General features: G+C 37.4%; 2 protein-coding genes across 2 annotated transcripts in view; one reads left to right on the forward strand and one right to left on the reverse strand.

Annotated features, from left to right (window-relative positions):
- Positions 1-12,688, forward strand: part of waslb (WASP like actin nucleation promoting factor b) — a 30,914-nt gene extending 18,226 nt beyond the window's left edge. Inside the window, 8 exon segments of the mRNA XM_055154103.1 lie at positions 652-675; positions 6,162-6,345; positions 6,502-6,544; positions 8,194-8,347; positions 9,733-9,936; positions 9,939-10,258; positions 10,474-10,582; positions 10,980-12,688. Coding sequence (XP_055010078.1) covers positions 652-675; positions 6,162-6,345; positions 6,502-6,544; positions 8,194-8,347; positions 9,733-9,936; positions 9,939-10,258; positions 10,474-10,582; positions 10,980-11,041 — 1,100 coding nt within the window. The 3' untranslated portion in view covers positions 11,042-12,688.
- Positions 12,689-15,829: 3,141 nt separating this feature from the next.
- lmod2b (leiomodin 2 (cardiac) b) lies at positions 15,830-21,297 on the reverse strand. Its single transcript, XM_055153828.1, has 6 exons — positions 21,007-21,297; positions 19,742-20,176; positions 18,861-19,121; positions 18,580-18,792; positions 17,954-18,397; positions 15,830-16,069 (listed from the first exon to the last, which is right to left on the reverse strand). The coding sequence occupies exons 1-6, from the start codon at positions 21,277-21,279 to the stop codon at positions 16,043-16,045; spliced, it is 1,653 nt and encodes a 550-aa protein (XP_055009803.1). The 5' UTR covers positions 21,280-21,297; the 3' UTR covers positions 15,830-16,042.
- Between the last annotated feature and the right edge of the window lie 2,671 nt (positions 21,298-23,968).

Raw genomic sequence — 23,968 nt, forward strand, 5'->3', positions numbered from 1 at the left:
CTAATGTGTAATTTTATGTGTGAGAGACTTGTTTGTCATCTCACCTGTTGTAGTTCCAACTAAATCAGCTTTTTCTGGTCAGAGTTTGTTAAAATAAAGATTAGATTACAGTCTAACAAAGTCCCAGACAGAGCAGAGCCTACAGTTAGCATCACACTCCCAGGGAATGTTGATGACAGCAGTTGCAAAGTATCAATAGGCAAATTTTGAAAACAAATCAACATTTAGAAGATACAGTCCTAATTTTTCATAATTTTGAAATGTATGGATAAATTGGGTCGAAACCTGGGCACATGGGCATGACAAACCACTTCGTAAATAAAAGTTTCTCTAGTTTTCATCTATGGTTTCAATCATAACGACTCAACGACATAATCATACAATCATAACGACAATGTTTTTTGTTTGTTTTTTCTTTAAAATTTAGCATTGTGACGTCAAACTTTGGTTAAGAAGAGATTAGGCAAATTATTCAAACTATGCCTGGCAGTTCCTTTTAATAACTCTCTTCCTTCGCATCTCATCTCTGTGCTCTGAATCTAAAATACCCAAAGCTCTTCTTTCTTCTAACTAACTGCGCAAACTCTGGCTTTCCTCTAAAATAAAAAATAAAAAATTAAATTTAACGGATACATTTGTCTGTGTTCGCAGAGAAGAGACGTGACCCTCCAAATGGTATGTTTCATTTTCTTGTCACACAATATAATTATGAGAGTGTAACCGAAATGTAACCTTAAACTTTACTCGTGCTAGTAAAAAATATTTTGCAAGATTTATGTTGTATATCACATTTTATTGCCATAATCTAAGCAAGCATTCACTCCTTTGTCACATGCTCTACTCATATAACTAATAATAAAAAAGTAAAGCTTTTGTAGTTATTTCAAGATGTTGAATATTGTAAATCTGGGCCAGCTCCCTTCCCTTATCAACACGGTCATTACTCCACTCATTGATTGACTGTCGTGAATTCTGAAACTAAAAGCCAAAACAGATCTTAAGAAAAAAACGGCTCAGTTTTTTTATTTTAAAGCTATGAATCTGTAGTCTTAAAATATCCCGTTTCAATCCTCGTTTTGCACATTTGGCTTTATGAACAACATATTTCCAGATGGGACACATGACATTCATGTGTGAGTAAACACGATCTCCACATGTTTATATTTCTGACGGACTGCAGGATTTGGCGTAAAAATACACAAAGCAATAAATGTACAGCTCTCCATAATAACTACACATGACACATTTAAGCTGATTAACTATAATAGTGGCGATATGTAGGGCATATTAAAATGAACACGTGCATAAGAAAAGTGATTTATACGCATAATCAAATACTATCAAAAATTTGTAAAACATGAATCCCTAAAATTTTAATCTATGATCCAACTGTGTTTTTCTAAGAACTGTATAATTGTACTATACAATACAATAATATAGCACAGTTATCATAATGGAATATAATAGGTCAGACAAGATCATAAGGGTTTTTCATGGCCAGTGCCGATATTAATTGCTTAGAGTCCAGAGCAACCAGTGCCAATATGTTTTGGACGATATGTAGGGATGATTTTGATCATTTCCCCCAAATATTTGAGTTAAATTTATTGCAAATTCACAAACCTCTTTTCTTACAAACTGGATTAGAACTGTGTAGCCACCTGTTGTGCAGTAACCTCTTTGTATTGAAGTGTTCGTTTAAAGCTTCATTCTTAATTTAAGCTTAAGATGGTTGGCCCAAACAAAATATCGACCTGTGCTGGAATTTTAAGACCAATAGCCTAAATGCTAAAATGTGCAAATATCGGGTTGATGTATTATTTGGCTGATATATGTTGGTCAGACTATATGCAAAAGGGCTGAGCAAAATCTGATATTTCTAAAGAATATTTCCTTTATTAACTCAAAATAATAATTTGAAACACAAGTGATGTTCTTCCCATATTTTTTGAACAAAACCTACTGCATATTCTATGAAAGTTGTGACTGATATAATTGTGTATAAAGTGTCATAGCTGCATTTGTCCTGCTTAGTTTGAATAGAAAAACAGAATAAGTATCATCTGTGCTGGCTGGCAGCTGATTTCTTTCCTAAACACGTCAAACTTCCTGCTGGAACATTGCCCTGACTCCTCCATCTGTCTCCGTCCACACGCACTCATCTCAACACAAGTACCTCATATTGTGCTTATTAATCGTATATGTATTATTAAGGGGATTTGCGTCTGTCAGTGAAGTTTGTTTTTGATGTTTCTTGATCTATTACTAGGATAAATGAGCTATTGAATTTTCATTTGAATCATTTTATTTGGTGTAAATGTGGAACACCATACATCAACACGCTTGTTTAGTTGTGGTATTTGTTTGTGAAATTTAGGTTATAGGCGTTTAAATTCATCATTATACTCTGATTGGGTTTATTTTAGGTATATTTTATGATATCTGAGTAGTCTGGTACTCCCACCTCACAGCCAGAAGGTTTCAGGTTCAGTTCCCAGTAGGGATGGTCATTCGATGAAATTTTCTTAATCAATCGTCAGAAGAATTAACAATCACAGAAACTAAACTTAAAACCACATCGCTAATTTGCATATACTAAGCGAAGATTAAAAAAAATATAAAAATGCTCTTGTGCGCTGATGCGATCAACTTCTGTCAGATTAAAAGTTATGACTCTCTGTGGAATACAGGTTAGTGTGAACATATTTGCGTTTGTTAAAACCAGGACACCATACGGGGGGTGGGAGGTGGGATCTTGTCATCGACATTGCGCTACTCTCACCTGGTGAGCTTTTGTACACTGTGCACATGGCCTCCCACTTGTTCCGACCAGAACAGAAAACGTGGAATTTCTTGTACAAGTCATCGTTAAATACGCATTTGCGCTTCAGCACTTGCAGACTGACTGACTGTTTGTGTCTCGCTCCTTCTGAGTGCAGAGAGCTACATGTCCGGACCCCTGTTTGGTCACACTACGCACAACAACCTACATTTGGTTTGTCGATTAAAATGAACGTAATCGATAAAATTCTTAATGATCGATTATCGATTAATCGACTAATGCCCATCCCTAGTTCCCAGGCAGCATGGGACCATGTGTGCAGTATGTGATTGGATTTCCTTGGGTAAAATGATCAAACCTTGCTCAACATCTGGAGATTGGTACCTGCTCCTTGTATGTTGCTCATTGCTCCACCAACACTGAAGGATGGGTTAAGTGTAGAGTGCAAATTTTCTTACAGGGATTGATTAAATGCATCAACAGTTGGTAAGAAATTACTCTAGACCCACATGAATAGATGCTTGATTAGACTCCATTTCACACATGCTTCACATACTGTAAGTCAGTCACACAAGAGATGACTCACATATATATTTATGCTAATGAAAGCAAAAATGGATGTGCATATATATATATATATAGGAGTTCTAAGTACAGCAGATATATTTTAAGAATGTGACAGAGGAGAGAGATGTCCATCATTGGTCCTTGTCAGACTCTGGACTAACTGAGTGCACATCTCATTTACTCTGTTAAGGCCCACGCAGAAGGCTGACTATGACTTGAAGCATACAGAGAATAAGCATGTTATCATTGAACTGGTTAGGTTTCGTTAGAAAATTGTGAAATTTTGCCCAAAATATTCAGACTTTTTTGCTTATCTCTCCCACAATAGATAGCTCTATTTTTTCCTGTGTTTACGATCCTTTTCTAAACTCTACACATAACTCCACAAAACAGAAAAATGCTAAGAATTTGGGCTTCATAGTCAGTAGGTCAAACACAGATCTAACATGCAGTGTATGGACAAGGCTTCATTGTACTTTTCTAATCTTTACCACCCTCACCAACTCTTGTCCCCACTCAACCTCTGCTCTTTTCATTCCCTTTTCTGTCTGCCTTTTTCCATTCTTCACTTTATATTCCTCTAGTTGCAGAAACCACTCAGATTACCATCGGATTACGCACCAATGGGACTTAATAGTTACATAAAAAATCCACAGCTAAATCCTGACTCATTTGCGGGGATTAGATGCGTTTGCTGTGTTGTGTGGTGGAGAAAGGGAGGAGAGCATGGTTGTATTAGCAGTTGTTGAGCTGGAGACTGGAGGAGAACTGATCAGAGCATGCCAGTCTGAGGAACATAATCCAAGAATGCACTGACTGAGGAAAAACCGGGGGAGATACTGGATAAATATGCGAAAAAACTGGCATTAAGAAAAGTCTATAGGTTTATTTGTTTATTTTTGTGTTAGTATTTGGATTACTTTAACTGGATCTCCCAAGAGACTGCAGACAAATACATTGTTCAGACTTGGAATATTATGGATACTGATCTTGCACATTTTCTATCCAAGAAGTTACTTTCAAACTGGAAAATATCTATCGCTGAACTTTCCCCAACTCTTTATGGCAATGGCGATTGTGTTTGCAGGTGACCGGTCAAACATGCTGCGTCTCTTGGATAATTGGAAACAAATTGGTTCAACTTTAAACTGATTTTTTTTTTAACTAACTTGTACAAATATGCTCCAACAAGACCACCTACGCCGTCTAAAAATGTGAATGTGTGATTTTTTTCTTGAAGTTGTTTTTTTCTTCGTCACTTTTTCAGTTTCTGGCTTTTGGAACTGATCATTAATTTGTTGAAGTATGATGTTTTGTACCACGTTCCTCTCTGCCCCCTCAGAGGACTTGGGTTGCGACAGGACAGGGACTACACCTTTACATTATGGACATTTGGACCCTGGGAGCTGCTTGTCCTCTTTACACTGCCTGGTTTTGCCCCAGGATGAACTTTACACTTGTCAGTCTGAAAGAAGAGGAAGCATCTCACTCCGATTAGACGAAAGACCCAATAAAATGTTGGGAAATGGACTAATGCGTGTGAGAGCTAACCCCAAACAGGACAGTGTGTGTATGTGGGACAGGGTGCGAGGGAGGCAGAGCAGGTCTGCGTCATCTTCACCAGTGAAAATACTCCAGAGTCCTTATAAACAGAGAAACAAAGGTATGGTTGGTTGGAGTGCAGCAACGCAATCGAATCAAAACGCAATGAGCTAATCACAAAGTTTAAATATTTAGGCAAAACAGTGTCTTATGCAAGCAACCAAGTATCCTGTCTCTGCGGGGGTCTTTTTTCCTTAAAACCTGTTATCTCTGTTTTATAGACCTTGACAAAATTGTTCTGAAAAGCTAGATTTTTAGGGTTAGGGTTAGTAGATACATAGATTATAGTTTAGGGTAAGGGATTACATAAATATTTGAATTGATAAATACTCATACACAATGCACTATTAAACTAATTCATTTACATTTTTGTTTTAATGAATATAATTTACTGTGACAAAAAACTACAGTGTAAACCGTTTTTATAAATACACAACATTGTATTAATTTAGCTTTCTTAACTGTTAAAAGACTGTAAAGTATCTGTGGAATATGGCTTAAGTTGCTTTTTTGTTTGGTAATGGCTGTAGTGGGTAAACAGTATTTTTGTCCTTTGTGACAATGTGAAGTTGTGGTAATGCTGACACGTTAGCTTGACATCACAGTGTGGTTATATCACATGTGGTTGTGTCTGGGTCGTCTGTGGCGTCTTATCTAAGAGGCAGCCAGGACATCTACTTGTGCTCTTAACTGGCTCGCTTACATAAAGGCATTTCCATCCATTGTTCTTTTATGTTAATATAAGAACACAATGCATAAACATAACATTTATTAACAATATCAAGTACCATTAATAATCATAATATTTATGCATAATACTTTTAATGGATAGATGTCTGTAGAAAACATACACTGGCATTATTGTTGTGTAAAGTCAAAACATGTGCAGTTATCGTTAAAGCCCAGAATCTCAAAGTACTTCCATATTTATGGGTTTCAGCTTTCTGTTATCGGTAACATAATTGTCGACTCAAGCAATACAGTATTTTGCCTCAAATTGTTAATCGCCATGGCAACAGAGCAAATTTTTTTAACAATCTCTAACCAATGGAAACAAATTACCAGCCAGGCATTTGATTGATTGAGGAACTGTATATATTAAAAACTTAGATCTTTCTCAAATAATCTGTAAACGTCATAAAAGTACATTGAAATTCTAACCAAGCTCTTCTGTTAAACTCGCATCATGACTTTATATTCTTTTCTTCAGGTCCATCTTTGCCAATGGCCACAGTCGACATCAAAAACCCCGAGATCAGTGTTCCGCGTTTCCATAACAACTCTCAGGTGAACAGCATCGTGCCCTCACCTTTCCCCAAGAGAGAGAGGAAGCCCAAAGGCGGCAAGAAGAAGAAACTGACTAAGGCAGACATCGGCACTCCCAGCAACTTCCAGTAAGACAGTGATTATATTTACATATATATTATAGACAAAACCGAATAAAACAGACTACACTAAGATTAGCAAGTAAAATGGATACACAGAGCAAAATAAACCTATTCAAATGATTTCCACAGTACAGTGTCTTGACCTAATGTTTGTTTTTACAGGCACATAGGTCATGTAGGATGGGATCCAAACACAGGCTTCGATGTAAGTATATTTTCTGATGAATGAGTCAGACACACAATGTATCATCAAAAAGTATATTCAGGTGTACAATTTCAGTCTTTATTTAGAGTCACACTACTGCAAGTCTTGTAATTGACTCCAATGTATATTTTACAGTATTGGTATTGCAACTTCTCTGATACATTTCAAAAATATTTCTGGAGTTTTTAAGACCACTCTGTGCAGCCAATTCTGTTATAATCTTACAGAGATTGAGGGTACCGGGGAGTTAACCTGTATTTGCATAATCCAGAAAGCATCATCAATAATTATAGTGGAGAATGATGAGGTGATCCAGGTCAACGGACTTTCTCCAATTCCAGAAATATAATTATATAATTATGTAAAAAAGGTTTTAAAGACAGCTCTTATATTGAATATACCAAATACTAATTGTTCATCAGTACTGGGCATTTTTCCTTTAAATAGGCTCTATTACTCATCTCAAAACAAGCTCTGGTTGACAGCTGTTTTACAAGCATTTTAAAGATGGTGTTAATGTTCTACAAAGAATAGTTAAAAGATTAAATGAGGCCTAAATAGCCACCACCATAACTGCAGTGTTGTACTCAATAATGTGTATGCTTTATATGTGTTTATTTACATTGTCATGTTTTTACAGTCAATTATATAAGTGAAGTCTCAACAAGTATTGACTTTAGCTCAGGGCAAACCTGTTTGCACAGCCACACCTTACTTAAAATGTTCATTCCCCAGCAGATGGCAGCATACAGCACATAGTTGGGTCTTAGACTCAGTCATATTTGGGGCATAAATAAAACACTGTATTTCATAACCAGCCTGAAAAATCTTAGTTTGAGCCTCTCAAAAGGTTCTGTGTTAATCTGAAGTGTGTGGGCTGTATAATCCTGGCAGGGAAAAGTCAACTCTAAATAGGCCCTATAGTGTTTTGAGCTGCAAATCTCTATAAATAAGGATTAAAATCTGTAAATGTAAATTACAGTTCAGACCACAGAGGGCAGCAGTTCTTAACATTATGACTACTGACAAGTGTAAGAATACGTGACTTCTTTTGACATCTCTTAGTATAAAACAAGTTAACATTTGTAATAAAATTTTATTTATTTAAAAGATGGAGACTTAAAGCTGCACTATGTAACTTTTCAGTCGGGGTCCCTTAGCTGCGCCACAAATCTATCTTGCATAACAGGTGTTTTTTTTTTTATCACAGAAAATACCTTGAAAGATGTATTCTTACAGTGTGAATTAAGTGAATGGTGTCTCCTCTCCATGGATCTGACCTGTGACTAGTTTGGATTAATGTCATACTGTGGAACATTCCTGACAAAGCAATACAATTTTCGTGGAGAGAAACAGGAAGCAGATCCTCAGATGTACATAGTGCACCTTTTGTATTGTACTTCTAAACAAAACAAGACATTTCACACAGAAATTGATTATAAAGCTACAGACAATAGAGAATGTTGCTCCCTGTGGCTTTATAATAACACACATTTATGTAACCTTGTTTTGCTGCATTTGTTTTGACCTATTGTCCACCCACACATGACCCAATCAAAAGCAATGCTGTTTGGGAGTCCGTAATGGTAATGATAAACAACTGTGTAATTAGCAGATTTCATGATATATTTATTTTTGTTTTTACACAGCTGAATAATTTGGATCCAGAGTTGAAAAATCTGTTTGATTTGTGCGGCATCTCTGAGACTGACCTGAAGGACAAAGAGACCTCCAAAGTGATCTATGATTTCATTGAGAAAAAGGGCGGAGTCGAGGCTGTCAAGAATGAGCTGAGACGACAAGGTAAGGACATCACTTTAGGTACATTATCCAGCAGAATCTGTATTATTGTATTTAGGGAGGCACTAATACAGCTTTTTCAGTCCCTGTAACAAAGTGAGCAGATGAACTGACTCAAAATAAATAATACTACAGTGCACAGTAAATAGTCTTTAAATTGTACATCGTAACTTTTTGGGTGAGGGTTTCTAGTCATCTTCTTGTCTTCATGGAGTTAATGTGTTACCTGGAATGTTCCACCGTGTGGCATTAAACTTAAATATTTCTTTGGAGATAGGAAGGCGATGCCACAGTCCACAGTCACAGTGAAGAGGTGACCCATCAAAACCACTTATAATTGAATGTATGCAAGATAGAGAAGTACTGTGGGATATTCGAGGCAAAGCAGCATCATTTCCATGGAGACAAGTTTGTGGTTGACTCATTTGAACAGTTACATAGTGAAGTTTGTGAAGTGGGGCCTTTCTGTACCAATATCCTAACACTCGGTCTATCAGATCAGACCAGATATCCAAAACTAATACTGGTGTTTTCTCATGATCATCAAGAAAATTAAATGAGCTCTTCCTTTGACTTGGTTTTTCGCAAGATTGTAGATTGTTTTATGTTGTGTTTTTTTCCATGACTCACTTACAGATGGTTAACTAGTGGTGGTTTTGTCCTCAGGTCCCCCCAGGTTGGGTGGTAGGTTTGTCTGCATGCCCTGATGATGGCTGCATGTGGAGGTGTTGTGTGACCTCTTGGGTGAAAATTTGCAGTGCTATTTCTTGTCTCAGTTTTTCATTCTCTAGTAGGTTTGTGTAGTAGTATTTTTGAGATTGAAATGAGAAAGTGTTATAATGGTGAAAACATTAAGATGCATGGCAGGAATCCTTTGTGTGCTGCAAGGTGTGATCTGTCTTACTTGGAATTTCTAATGTTTCTTATTCAAGTTAGTTTTATGTGACAACTAATTGCTCGATACATTTTTACAGCAACAATTATAGCACACCTTACTCGACAGATTCCTCTTTCTGTTGTGTATAGCTTTTTTTTCTTTTCTTTTTTTTTTACTTTACTGAACAGAATTTTGTCCATTATTACAGGTCAACAGTTGTAGTGCTGGCATTTGAAACCACACTAACATGTTTAAATACTTACTTTTTTGTAAGTTGTTTCTTTATTTGCACTAGGGTTACAATGGGGAAATGTTCCATACTTTTGCTAAAATACATTTTAAATAGCTTATTTTAATTGTTTTTGCCTGATACACCTCTGGCATTAGCGTATTTGATAGTATCCCTTGGTAAAATAGGAAATAAACATTTCAATAAGACATAAAGTAGTTTGAGCAGTGCATTGTAACAATATTTTATCAACTTTTTCTTTTTTCATTTTTACCCTCACAGCTCCCCCTCCACCTCCTCCATCCCGCGGCGGCCCACCTCCTCCTCCCCCTCACCACGGCTCCGCCCCTCCCCCTCCTCCTCCGGTGCGCGGCGGTCGTGGAGCTCCGCCGCCTCCACCACCCTCCAGAGCCCCTTTCAACGCTCCTCCTCCACCCCCACCTAGTCGACCGGGCATGGGCGCACCACCACCGCCTCCTCCCAGCCGCGGTACCCTGCCTCCCCTCCTCCCCCCGCCCATGCCTCTCTGCCCCTGGGCCCACCTCCTCCACCACCACCTCCTGGGCCCCCTGGTGGAGGAGGAGCGCCGCCGCCTCCTCCTCCACCCCCGCCACCTGGCCCGCCTCCGCCCGCTCCACCCGCTCTGCCCGGCATGGACGCTAATGGAGGAGATGGGAAGACTGCGCTGCTCAGTCAGATCCGAGAGGGCACGCAGCTGAAGAAGGTGGATCAGAAGGAGCGGCCGGTATCAGCAGTGGGAAGAGATGCACTTCTGGACCAAATTAGAGCGGGAATACAGCTCAAATCAGTACGTACACCTTCAACTCTGATTCAAAAAACTAAACTAAACAAAATATATCATAATGTTAGTTAACCATAAGTAACAATTTCACTCACACTTTATATTCCCATCCTTCATCTCAATCCAATACATTTAAATATAGATCCCTCCTCTTTAGCTAATATTCTACTAACATTTATTAAAAAGAAAAAACAGTCTCCTAACATTTGTGCACTTAACAGAGGGAAGATGCCCCAGACACTGCCCCAGCGACCCCTGCCCCCTCGGCTGGTATCGTGGGGGCTCTGATGGAGGTGATGCAGAAAAGGAGCAAGGCCATTCATTCCTCAGGTAATGCCATTTTAAGACAGTATAGTATATTATTATTTTTAACCAACTGAGATCTGCGAGAATTACTGTGTTCTCTAGACTAGTCTGCATAAATGTATTTCTTATGTTGGCGTTTTTCTGTGTTAATTATGTCCTGGCATGCAATCTACCTGGCCTTTTATAAATGTATTAATTTCCAAATAAAAAATGTTGAGGGATTTGTCTTTTTACACAATACAGTATAACCATGTGCGTGTTAAATAATGCTAAATATTACAAAGGAACAGAAATTATTCATACAATAAAATAAACAAAGACATAACAAAAAATAAAACAAACACATATACAAAAAGAAAAAAAATATATATATTTTTTGCAACATGTATTAAATTTTATGCTTTTAAAATTGTCTCTCCAGATGAGGATGACGATGACGATGAAGACGAGGATTTTGATGATGAGGATGAATGGGAAGATTAGCCTTTTCCCCCCCGAACCTACAAATGACACTAAACTGTCTTTGTCTATCAATACAAATTTTACTTTCAATATTATAAAATGTAAATGTTCTATCAACTTTCTGTACATTTTTGTTGCCTTTATTGCTTTTTTATTAATCTGTGCAATACCTCGTTCTTCTGTAAATGTTTTTCATTTATTTTTCTAGTCTTGGATTTTAACAGTGCTTTTGTTCCTCTCCCACACTGCTAGACTCCTGTTTTTGTCACCTCCATCTGTCACTCAACTGTCACACCTTCTCTCTTACTTACTGTGCCCTATTTTCTTATAAATGTGCAATTTTGCATCAACTTGTCTATCAAATCTTCAAGGTAATTTTGTTTTGTTTTTTCTTTTTTTTTGTTTTTTACTGATTGAGGGATGGCCTTGCAAAAATCCTTTATATCATCACCATTGTTCATTAAGAGGAAAAAAACTATTTTCATATCTTATTCTCTGTAGTTTTTACTTAATTCAAATGATCCTATAGTTTAACACTTGTATTTTCTTAAAACAAATGGGGAAAAATGAAATATTTAGCTTAATTTGCTGTCAGCTGTAAATTTGAGTCTATTTTTGCACAAATTGAAAAGAGACATTTTCAGGACTGTACCATTGTTGAATTTAAACTTATGCATAACAAAAGGCATTTGTAAATTTTTCTGGTGTGGAGTCCATCACCTGCCTCGTGTTTCTATGGAGATGTCATTGCTCTGCCTGGGATGTTCCACAGTATGACATTAAACAGCTCTACCTTACATATATTCAATTACAGGTGGTTTTATAGCTCAAAAATACCTAGAAAAATTTGCATTCTGATTGTGTGAGTGGTTGAATTCCACAGATCTGATCTGTAACTTGGTCTGGTTTGGTCTCCATGAAGATAGAAAGGTTTAATGCAATACCATGTGACATTCTAGACAAAGCAAAAGCATTTGACAGACCTTCTACCAGAAAAGTTACACAATGCACCTTTAACGTCACACTACATGCAAGACTTCTGGCCCAGTGCTTTTGCTTGATATCTGATATGTTTATATTGGATCATTTAAGAAAGAAGAGAATTCAAATGCTTGTAAACTTTAGTTCTGTTAATATGCCTCTATCAATGTGTAATACAATATGGGTTTACAAAGCAGATGCTTCAAAAATATCAACTGTACAATGTAAAAATACTTGGAATCCAACAGGAATACATGCACTTAAATCATACATTTTCAGATTTTAAAAGTTGATTGTTGTCATAGGAACCTAACAATAAAAGTGAACATATTTTCTAGTACACTCATTCAAATGCATTACTCTGAAAATGATTTTAAGTGGATTTGCCTTGACTTAATATGGGATCTCGTCACATGTGACCAAATGCTTTGTACGATACAGGAGCATAAACTTACTTTAATGGATGCATTACTTGGTGCAATAGGAAAATTATCTTGAATTGTTGATTAAATTGTTTGAACCTGCTTATTGTCAAATGCCATTTTAGTCTATGGGAAGCAGGGCCTTCTTCTCATCTGTTGGGACTCTAGGTATCTGTCAATACAATGTCATGGACTCCAGCTTTATCATTGTGGTTGGACAAATACAGGTTTTACAATGTACACTCCAATAAAAATAAATGCATTATTTTGTCATGGACTTTCATTTGTAACTTTATGTTCCATCTATTATTGGATAGTAATTTAATATATTTGAATATTCAAACGCATTGCCAGGGAATATGCATTATAACAGCTGAGCCTCGGATCAGTACATCTGCCATAAGATTGTTCAGCTCTGCCAAGTTATGGAAAAACACCCACTTCTGCCATGTGTGTGTATTAAAAATCTGTTATCCTATAAAATATATCAGTGTGTATTGAGGATGGCGCTTAACAACAACTCGAATTTACAATTAAAATGTAACATGAGATTTCCTTACCCTGTAATCTTGTAATCTTTATTTGACAGAGTATCGTTTGTCCAAGTGGTTAATGGTTCAGTTAACTAATAATACACCAAAATAGTATAATAATATATATTTTTTATGTTATAATGAACTGGACATTAAAGGAAGTTGACTGAATAGTATTCTGCATTTGTATTTCGTTAATGCTTGCTGAGCTGTATCAAACTAGTGTCAGCTTTCAAAGGATTAAACATCCCATTTTATGCTATTTTTTAATCTGTTATAATGGTGTTTACTCATCAAAAACATACCTGGAGTTGTGTTTTGTTTCATTCACACATTTAACAATTGGTATACAACCAGTGTTCCCCATGTTTTTAACTCCATACACCTTCACTAGAATAATCTGAATGATTTTAGCCCTGGTTACTCAAACGTGTGAATGAAACAAAGTCAATTTTGAGTAATATAGAACCTTTAAAGGAGTCTGTCTGAATATTATTCCTTGTTTGTATTCAGTTCATATTTGCTGAGCTGTATCAAACCACTGTCAGCTTTCACAAGGATTAAACATATTATATTATGCTATTTTTAAATGTATGTTATAATGTTCTTTACTCATCAAAAACATACCTGGAGTTGTTTTTTGTCTCATTCTCAAGTGGTATACAACAAGTGCTCCCCATAGTTTAACTCCATACACCTTCACTAGAATAATTTGGATGATTTTAGCCCTGGAATTGCCAAAAAAAAAAAAAAAAGTCAGTCTTCCGTAATAAAAAAAGGTTGTCTGAATAATATTCCTTGTTTGTATTCAGTTAATATTTGCTGAACTGTATCAAACCAGTGTCAGTTTTCATAAGGATTAAGAAACGATTTGTCTTTAAATGGCTGTCACGACATACTTAATGTTCAGGTTTTAGATTAATGATGTTGATTTGAGATTTTCAAACTGAATTATACTAGGACACAGTAAAAAGTAAAATAGATAATCACCCTGAAACGACAATAATTTGAGAGTTTCAGTTTGTGCCCATTTCAGATTGGCTTGGTCTGGTTTTGTTAGTTCAGCGTTACGCCAAGTTTTATTGTGGAATGTGAAGTCTTAGATCTTTAACACAGTCCAATAAATCATGCATTCACTAAGTGGGTAACATGGTTTGCAAAGTGGACATCTTTGTTCCCCCACCACTGTATGTGACCACCCTGGAAGGAAGCAGGAAGTTGTTAAAATGTATTGCATATTTTAGTAAATGATTCTTATTGACACTTTGGCATGACAAATGGTGCTCTGAAGGAAAGGAAGTTTCATTATTAGTTTTATTTGGTTAGTCACTCGGCCAAAGACATGCCATGCTCATATTATAATGAGCCACTGTAACGGAGAATACCAGAGAGATTTGTTCTAGTGCAGAGCCAGTTTTGCCCTTGCATTAATCATATTGTTATATTAAGAAACACATAATAAACAACAGTCAATTGTCATATTTCTCATTCTTTTATGTCAAATAGATTGGCATTTCCAGGGCTGAAATCATCTAAATGATTCTAATGAAGGTGTATGGAGTTTAAAAACAGTGGAGCACTTTCTGTTCATTACAGCATGACATCACAAGGTGGAACAGAGTGTTTTCTGTTTAAGAGAACTTAGCCTAAATATGCAGGGTTTGTGTTTTAAATGTGTGAATAAAACAAAAGATAACTCCAGGTAAGTTTCTGATGAAGAAACAACATTGCAACATAGATCAGAAAATAGTTTAAAAGGCCTTTTAATTATCATACAAGCTCCTGCTCTCTGGTTGGCTTTTGTCAATCCGCCATTCTTGAATCCAAGAATTTTCCAAACGTTGGCATTACACTACAAAAATCTTTTTATCTTTATCATTGATTATAGGTATTTTTATTGTTGAAATAGTATTGTAGAGGGGAATGCAGAGCTTCTCCACAGATCTGACATGTAATTTACCCCAGTGATGTCATCTGCTCATCTCCATGAAGATCGATATATCTCCATACACACAAGTAAATTCAATATCTATTTAGGTTATATTTTTCTTTTTTTCATATTTTTGTGCGTGTTATGTAATTTATCAGTCTGTCTCTGAGCTCCTCTGTCTGTGTCACCTCTGAGCAGCTGCTGGTGGCTTTAGCAGTGACGGACATATTTAGCTCACATAAACAAATGTAGCTCCAGGATTAGCTTTAGCTTGGCTCTCTTCATCTTTTGTGTCGTTTGTGCTCAGTCTCTGTCAACACCTCTCTATAATTCAACCTTCAACTCTCATGACACATCATAAATAACAGCGATTTTATAGACAATGTAATTCATCTAGTTATTTTTGTACACATGTTGGTCTCTTAAAGGCCACATATTACACTAATTTCTGATCTATGTTATCATGTTGTTTCTTCATCAAAATCATACCTGGAGTTGTGTTTTGTTTCATTCAGCCAAATCCTGCATATTTAGGCTGACAACACTCTGTTCCACCTTGTGATGTTGTGGTAATACAGGAAGTACTCCACTGTGTTTTAAAACTTCATTTCTGGAATTGCCAATCTCTACTAAACAGGCAAAAAACTAAAACTACCTCTTCACGGCATCAGAAGGTGGAAAAAGGCATTTTGAGCTTTGGAAATGTAGACACAATAACAATACAGGATTACTCAAACATATGTGAATGAACAAAACACAACTCCTGGTATTTTTTGAGGAGGTAACAGCATTATAACATGGCTTGAAACTTACAAGAGTAAATTTTGCATAATATAAGACCTTCAATTAAGTGAAAAGTGACTGATGTAAGAATATACAATACATTTAATCCAAACACACATTTAATTCTATTAGAAACAAACTTGTCAAACAAGAGGTGATATGTACAAATTTACAATTTCTCTGTGACTTAGAAAACAGATTGGTAAACATTTAAGATTCAAATTCATTAGTTCATTAGCAACTCAAGTGCAAATACAAATATGTATTTATTCACAAGTTTTTTTTTTCTTTTTCATTTTTTTCCATTTCTATTGGTCACTATTGTAGACACCAATGTAGTCTCCTGTGGCTTGACTGAAACAAAAGGACCTTTTTATCTGAGATGATGAGGGAGCTCCACCTGAAAATAAAACAATGAATATAGGTTAAAATATTATAATTATTTAAGAGCCAAACTATTATTATCCATGTATTATCATTTGTCTTAGGCTAACCCCCTGTTTGTGATGCTGCTGGGGTAACATAGTATCAGGTATTATCAAACTTTGGTGAACAGCTTCTATAAATACCAGGACTAAGTGTCAGGAATGTCACAGCTAAGAGGCCGCTGCCATCTGAGGGCACAAGCATTTTCCACTTCAACAATAACCCAAACAAAGCCATCCAACAACGACATGAAAAGTTACACAATTTCAGAAAGTTCACAGTATTATTCAGAAATTCAAAGCAGCCACATTTTGAAGTGTGATATATTGCAGTAAATATAAATAAATAAACCGTAGAATGTGCCATATAAATACTTAGTTTGTATCTATAATGAATCATAGAAGTTCATAATTCAGCCCTCAAATCTCATCGTAGTACAGAAAAATTACCAACATGTCCCACTAGTATAAAGAAAAAGAACCCAATATACTGAACAATAATTCAATATAGTAATTATCGTGTTTTCAGTTCTGTTTTATTTTATATTCCATAGTGTATCCATTCTTCGTATTGGTTGGTTGGTGTTGTGTTTTGGTTATGTAATCACACATAAGAGTCCAATATGTGCAGTAATTTTGAATTTTTGTGAGAAATGTAACATTTTTTTAGTCACAGCATTAAGATGAAGCTACTCTATTGCCCCTAGGGAAATATGACCCATCTTTCATTGCTGCTGGGGCAGGAGTATGTGCAGTGCGACTCCCAGAGATCCATCTCCAGATCTTTAGCTAATTTTGATTTGGACTATCTTAACAGGAGCTATTGTGCATGTTTTGGGTTGATGAGAGAAACCAGAGTGGCTGGAAGAAACCCGCCCAAACACAGGGAGAAACTCAAACAAACTCAGAAACCTGTAACTGGTAAACCTGTCTTGCTGTGAGACGAGAATGCAAGATAGTCAGTCATCGTGCCACATTCATGTTCAAAAAGAATTTGGATGGATAACAGGAAGAGACATTGAGCAAGACCTTCCACCGATGTTGTTGTGCTTGTGAACTGCAGCCCCACCATTGAGCTACAAGTAAACATGAGTCTGTTGTAATAATAAGAACAGGCAATCTAATAACAAGGGTAAGCAATATAACAAAAAATAATAATCCATCACATCCCAGTCACATTTCTTCCCTTTATACTTTAAATTAAACTGAGAGTTTACACTTCATTGTGATTGGTTAAATCCACCTGTCACTCACTCAAACAGACCTGGCATGGAGCTGTGTTGTAAAATAAAACAATATAGTTTGCAGTATGACATTTTAAGGTCAGTTTACAGATCTATCTATAACGTTATATCACCCACTTCATTTCTTCCTGTTTAATGGGACTATTTTCTAACCTATGTTATAATATTGTTTCCTAAGCACAAACATACCTGGAGTTGTGTTTTGATTCATTCACACATGTTTAACACACAAACCCTGCATATTTAGGATGAGTTCTTCTCTCCTGTAGAAAACACTCTGTTCTACTTTGTGATGTGATGTGGTAATGTAGAGAGTGCTCCAAACTCTATGCACCTTCACTAGAATCTTTTGGATAATTAGCTGCTAACTTAAAAACTACAGTTTCATGACATCACAAGGTGGAATAGAGCATTCTGAGATTTGGAGTTATAGACACACTAATAATAAAGGATTTCTCAAATGTGTGAATGAAACAAAACACAACAAGGTATGCTTTTGGGTTGGTAACAGTATTATAAAATGGTTCACAAGAGTCAATTTTGTGTAACATGGTATTTAATTAGAGTGAGGACAGAAAACGATTGTTCATGTTTCATTAGATCTCTGCCACTGACCTTCCTGAGACCTCGGATGCTGCTCCCCCTGATGGACTCCATGAGCTGGTCGTGGGCAGAGCGGAGGGGTGTGGGGGGTCTGCTGTCCTCCCCTCTGCGCTCCACCATGGGCCTCAGAGCGTTCTTCAGCTCCTTCAGGATGCTCCCGGTCTCCTCGGCATCGCTGTCCTTATGCTTTCCCTTCTTACTCTTCTTCCCCTTCCCTTTGGAGGTCTTCTTACCACTCGCCTCATGTGCCTTGATCACCTCCGCGATCATACGAGTTGGTTTCTTCTCCTTCTGAACATGCGAGGGTACAGGGGGTGGAGGAGGAGGAGGTGGTGGTGGGGGAGGAGGTGGAGGAGGAGGAGGAGGTGGTGGAGGTGTCTGTTTTGTGGCTTGATTTCTGGGGAGTTTTGGAGAGGACCATGGAGAACTGTATGGCGATGAACCAGGTGTACCTCTCTGTGGAGCAAGGAGAGGGCATACATCTACATATACCTATTTTTATTTTTATTTTTTTCAAAAGAAATATTTATTGAGAGTGTTGTCTCCAACCAGCCCTGTTTATATCCACATGTTTGTTTTTTTTTTTTCCCATAACTTAAAAATATATTAAAATAATGCAGTAAAAAGCAACATCATACCAGTGCAGAGGTCCTGGGGTTCACAGCGCCCTCTGTTGGCCCCTGCTGGCCCTGCCTCAGCCTCTGCTCCTCAAGGCGTTTCTGTCTTTGGCGGTCCTGGTTTCTGGTGAGGATCCCTGTCATACTCATCCTGGGACCGGGCAGGTTAAACTGGTACCCCAACTTTATCAGGGTGTGGTTTTCTCTCAAGACCTTCACCATCTCCATCTCCACCTGCAGTGGATAACCACAGGTCATGAACCCTATGTTTTTACATGATCATGTGACCAGAGCGCTCTCACCTGTCCTCCACAGATGTGTCTTTGGTTGTGGAAGCGCAGCTCTGTCAGAGTGTTGTTTCCGGGTAAGGCCTGAACCAGAGCCATCACGCCCCTCCCGCTCACATAGTTAGACTCTATATTGAGACTGATGATGGAGGAGTTCTCTCTCAACATCTTGGCGATTGCCAAAGCTACTGGGTCATCAGCTTTAGTGTTGGCCAGGCTGAAGGTCCGCACATGTGAGTTGGACCTCAGAGCCTCTGCAAACCGGATCAGGGTTTCCTGATGACAGCAGGCGTAAGACAGTACATGGGGTGAGTGAGTTCCAGGATCTTGATAGTTAACTACCATGGGACAACAACTATATCCATATCACATTCTCTCATTAAGCAGTTTGTCAAACTTTGGAAATGAGGACATGCAAACCCCACACCGAAAGGCCTCACCTGGTTCAGGAATAAAACCTATGACCCTCTGGATGTGAGGCAGAAGCGCTAACCACACCATGTCATCCACCACAATCAGAAGCAGGATAAAGGAAGACATTCTTGACCAGACCTGGACATTTTGCAGCCCAAGGATCACATCCAGCCTTTGGCCTGTTTTAATTTGGCTCTAGCAATGTTGGATACTAATAAATATAGCAATATGCACTAATTATAGCTCATATTTTAATGAAATTTGCTAACACCAGTTATTGCTTTGGTCAGGCTCTATCTCATGCTTCATTCAAATACAGCCCTCAGGACAGACTGCATTATGGTTATTTCAGCACTAACTATACTTTTACTCACAGAACTAGGACTGTTTTTGTTTGTTTTTGGACTGGGGACTTAGTGGACTACTGTAACTAAAGTGTGTGTAAAATGTGTTAAATTGTTATGTCACATTTGGGGTGGTACCTGTGTGATGTCCTCGATGTTGTTGAGGTTCACGTCTGTCACCTCGGGGTCGTTGCTGAGGACTTTCTGGAGGACATCGTCCACTACAGTTGGATTTCCGGACATTTGGTTGTCAGCAGGCGGTGGAGGGGGTGGAGTCAGTCTCCTTGGCTCCACCCTCTGTGGTTTTAGTAACATTGGTGCTTCTGGTGTCACTGTCCGAACATTGGACTGTTCAGTTTTTATTTTATTGTCTGGTTCTTCTTCCTCATCTTCGTCCTCCTCTGTCACTGGCTCCTCTTCCTCGCTCTCCTCTTCCTCACTCTCCTCCTCTTGCTCTGCTTCTCCTTCATCTGAATCTTCTGTGTGTTTTTCGTGCACCTTCACTTTCTCATTTTCATTGTCTTTCTCATCTTCACATTCACTGTCCTCTTCTGTCTCCTTTAACTCTTCATCCTGAAAGCAAACAACAAGTGATTTTAGACCTGACCTTTTCCTCTCATGACTTTGCAGTAAATATTTTTTATATTTATATATTTTACTTTTGCCAATCTGACAACTTGTAATTTTTTTTAGGGAAAAAAAAGTAAAGTTTAATATTTTTTTAGATAGGCTATTAGCAATTTTAAATTACAAATGCCCTTCATAAAGTTCCATAAAGTTAATATGGAACTATTTTTAAGACCTCCCGGTCTCCCATTGAAATAACTAGTAATAGTAAAGTGTTACATTACTACAAGTACATTACTTCAGAAAGACATATAGGTGAGGATTCTCTATATTTTACACCCAACTGCTATTCATGTGCTTTGTTATTTAATAATCTTACAAGAATTGGTTTTCTTTCTTAAATTATGATTTAAGTTCAGAATAGAGATTGAGGATTCTGTAAAATTTTCCATTTGTACTGGAAAAGTCTATTCAAAGTTTAAGTATTAAGGACGATTTATTACTGTGAATTTGCAATACTTTTTTACTTGTAATTATGCTTTTGATATATTTTACCTGGTAACAGCATACATTTCCGTCCTTCCTCCACCATCTTATGTAACAAAAAGTATTTTGTTGTGCAATCACAAACAAAAACAGATGTCCTAGCTGTGTCCAAAAAAACATGTTTAGGGACATTTTCTTTTCCCATTGAACACATCAATGATCCAATATACTCAGATATTTTAAGCATTTGCTTCATTTTATCTGATAGAACTTCAAACAAGCTGCACTTTGCTTCTGGCACATAGTAGGAATACCAAACAAATCAAATTAACTTTTTTTTGTTCACTCACAGGTTTCGGGCTCCCTCCTCCTATCTCATCCTCCAGCAGTTTCCGTGTCTCATTCTCCCAGTATTTCATGAGCGCTTCCCTGCTAAAAGTCCCTGTTGGCGTTTTGTCTGTCTGGCTCTGTCTCAAGCCTATGGGGACATTGGTATCCGGGTCTATATCGGCGAGCTCTTTCTCCAATTCTGCCAGTTCTTCTGGGCTGAGGGAGGCCAGCAACTCATCTTCATCAACGTCTTCATATTTACTCAGCTCCCGACGGTAGCCAAAAACACTCATTGTTAGAATGTTGATCAAAATTTTCAATCTGAACAAATTTCAGTTCAAATGCTACAACTAATTACTAACCAATTCACACAATGTCCATAAATGTGTTTGGAAAAATTTATTAATCCATTCTATCTTCCCAAAACTGAACAAAAGTCAAAAATGCATCCTTTACTTCCATAAAACGTTGCTTTCAGAGATCCAGTTTCAACTAGCTCCCTGTAAGTTTGGCTGAGGTATCCACAGTGCCCGGTTCTCTGTCCTCCTGTTTAATCTCCCCAGCTGCTGTGTGGGTCAGCCTTAAGAGAGGGGGATCAACGGGGGAACGTACCAAAGAGCAGAGCCCATGATGCGGTGTCTTTTTTGGGACACATAGTTGAGAGAGAGGGCCACAAAAAGCCGCTGAGCTCAGGGACTGGAGCATGTCACTGTGGGAGGCATAGCTTTGTCCAGAGCTAAAAGAACAACTGGGGAGGAGCAGGGGTCATGCTACTACTGGTAGATAAGACATAATTAGACATGACCTAATGAACATATGACAAATACTACATGCAACTTAATATTAGCTACTTAAATTAATTATTAAAATCAACTAGTAGTAGTCAGCCAATATGTTATCAATATATGTATTTTCCCATGCACGTGTGGAAAATCTAAAATTAACATTACCTATTTAAAGGGATCGTATTACACTGTTTTCTGATGTTATAATCTTGCTTCCCCATCACAAACAAACCTGGAGTTGTGTTTTGTTTCATTCACACATGTTTAACTCTCAAATCTCACAAGCTTAGGCTGAGTTCTTCTTTCAAACTGAAAACACTCTGTTCCACCTTGTGATGTCATGACGTAATACAGAAAGCACTTCCTTGTGTTTTTAAACTCCATGCACCGTCTCTAGAATAATTTCAGTAAGTTTAGCTCTGAATTGTCCATTTCTACTGAACTAAAGGTAAAAGGTAGCTGTTCACCTGAAAACAACCACTACATGACATCACAAGGAGGAACAGAGCATTCTGAGCTGAAGATGTAGACAGTCTAATAATGCAGGATTACTCAAACATGTGTGAATGAAACAAAACACAACTCCAGGTATATTTCTGATAAGGTAGCAACACTCTACCATGGCTTAAACGGACCTTTAAATAGTAGTTGGTTGAGCATTTTTCCACTGTTTGAAAGTTGGTGGTTCAAACACCGCTCCCTCCAATTCATGCTGTTGTTGTATCCTTGGGCAATGCCCTTAGCCTTCTCAGTGTGTCCAGGTGTAAAGTGAATGGATCAGTGGTCAAGTGCTTGATGTTAAAGGGACAGTTTGGAATTGTGGACATAGGACCTCATTTCCTAGTTAGCCAGAGTGTTGGAGACGTGTGGAGACACTTTTTAAAATATTCCATCCAGTCCTTGTATTTGCAGAGGTCACTGGTGCTAGACTAGTTCATGTCAAAGGCCATAGTTAGCCTGCCACTAAAAACAGTCTTACCCACTCCACAAAGCACCTGCGGCAAAACAGTTATAACGCCAGACTATCGATGTGAATGTCTGTGTCGATAGAATAATTTTAGAAGTAAAACCAACCTTGCATTTGAAGGATTTATGTCTGAGCAGCAGCAGCAGCGAGTTGTACTTGCTGTACTCCCTGATAGAAAGCTTGGCACCGGCGGATTGGTATTTGAAAAAATAGTCCCTCAACATGCGACGATTCATGCGATCCAAGGTTAGTTTTATTTCATACATTATTTTGTTAACACAGACATTTACATCCACAGTCTAATGTAATAATTCATTTGCTTTGGGTGCTTTGTGGAGTGGATAAAATGTTTTTAGTGTCGGGCTAGTTATGGCCATTGACATGCACTCTCCTAGCACCAGCGACCTCTGCAAAAACAAGGATTGGATGGAATATTTAAAAATGTGTCTCCCCACATCTCCAACACTCTGGCTCACTAGGAAATGAGTGATTTGGTTGCCTACAGAGGTAGAAATAATTATATACTATTTAGCCAGTCTGAGTTGATCTTACGCATTACTATATAATTACATGGTACTTAGGGTTAAGGTTTCTAGTTAGAGTCACATGCTTTATATAGTTCTAGAGGTAATGGCATAGAAAGCATATCAATTTCAAAGTTAGTGTTGCATTATCAGTTGCAATATAAACAACTCACTTTGCTTATTTGGTGTGAGTTTTCAGTAATATTCCAGAACCATCTAAATTAATATTCTGCGCTGATTTAATGAGAATCTTGAAAATATGACCATCACAAATGACATGAAATTTGCAGATACCATATTGAAACATATATGACTTTGTTCAAATAGCACACAATGCCTTTTAATGTTCTTTCTAATACTTTAAATACACTTATATCTAAGATCAATAATCCAGACAGGACACATAGAAGCACACATGATGATGACATTAATGAGTATTATTGATGATTTATTATTATAATAACTGAGTATTATATGAGAGATTGTGACATAAGTGGCCAGATTCACACTTCTTAACAAACATTTCCTTATATAAAAACATTGTTGTCACTGCGGAGTGCACAGATGGTCAGGAGAAAAGTTTTATCAGAATCTTTATAAGTAAAACGAACAAAAACAAACTGTAAACTAAATGTATATATATTTTTATTCTACATTAGGTCTACTGTACAGAAATACCATAATCAATATTTATTTGGTCATTAAA

This window comes from Boleophthalmus pectinirostris, unplaced genomic scaffold (genome assembly GCF_026225935.1).
Source record: "Boleophthalmus pectinirostris isolate CB_2022bp ecotype Guang Dong unplaced genomic scaffold, ASM2622593v1 HiC_scaffold_18, whole genome shotgun sequence".
NCBI lineage: Eukaryota > Metazoa > Chordata > Actinopteri > Gobiiformes > Gobiidae > Boleophthalmus > Boleophthalmus pectinirostris.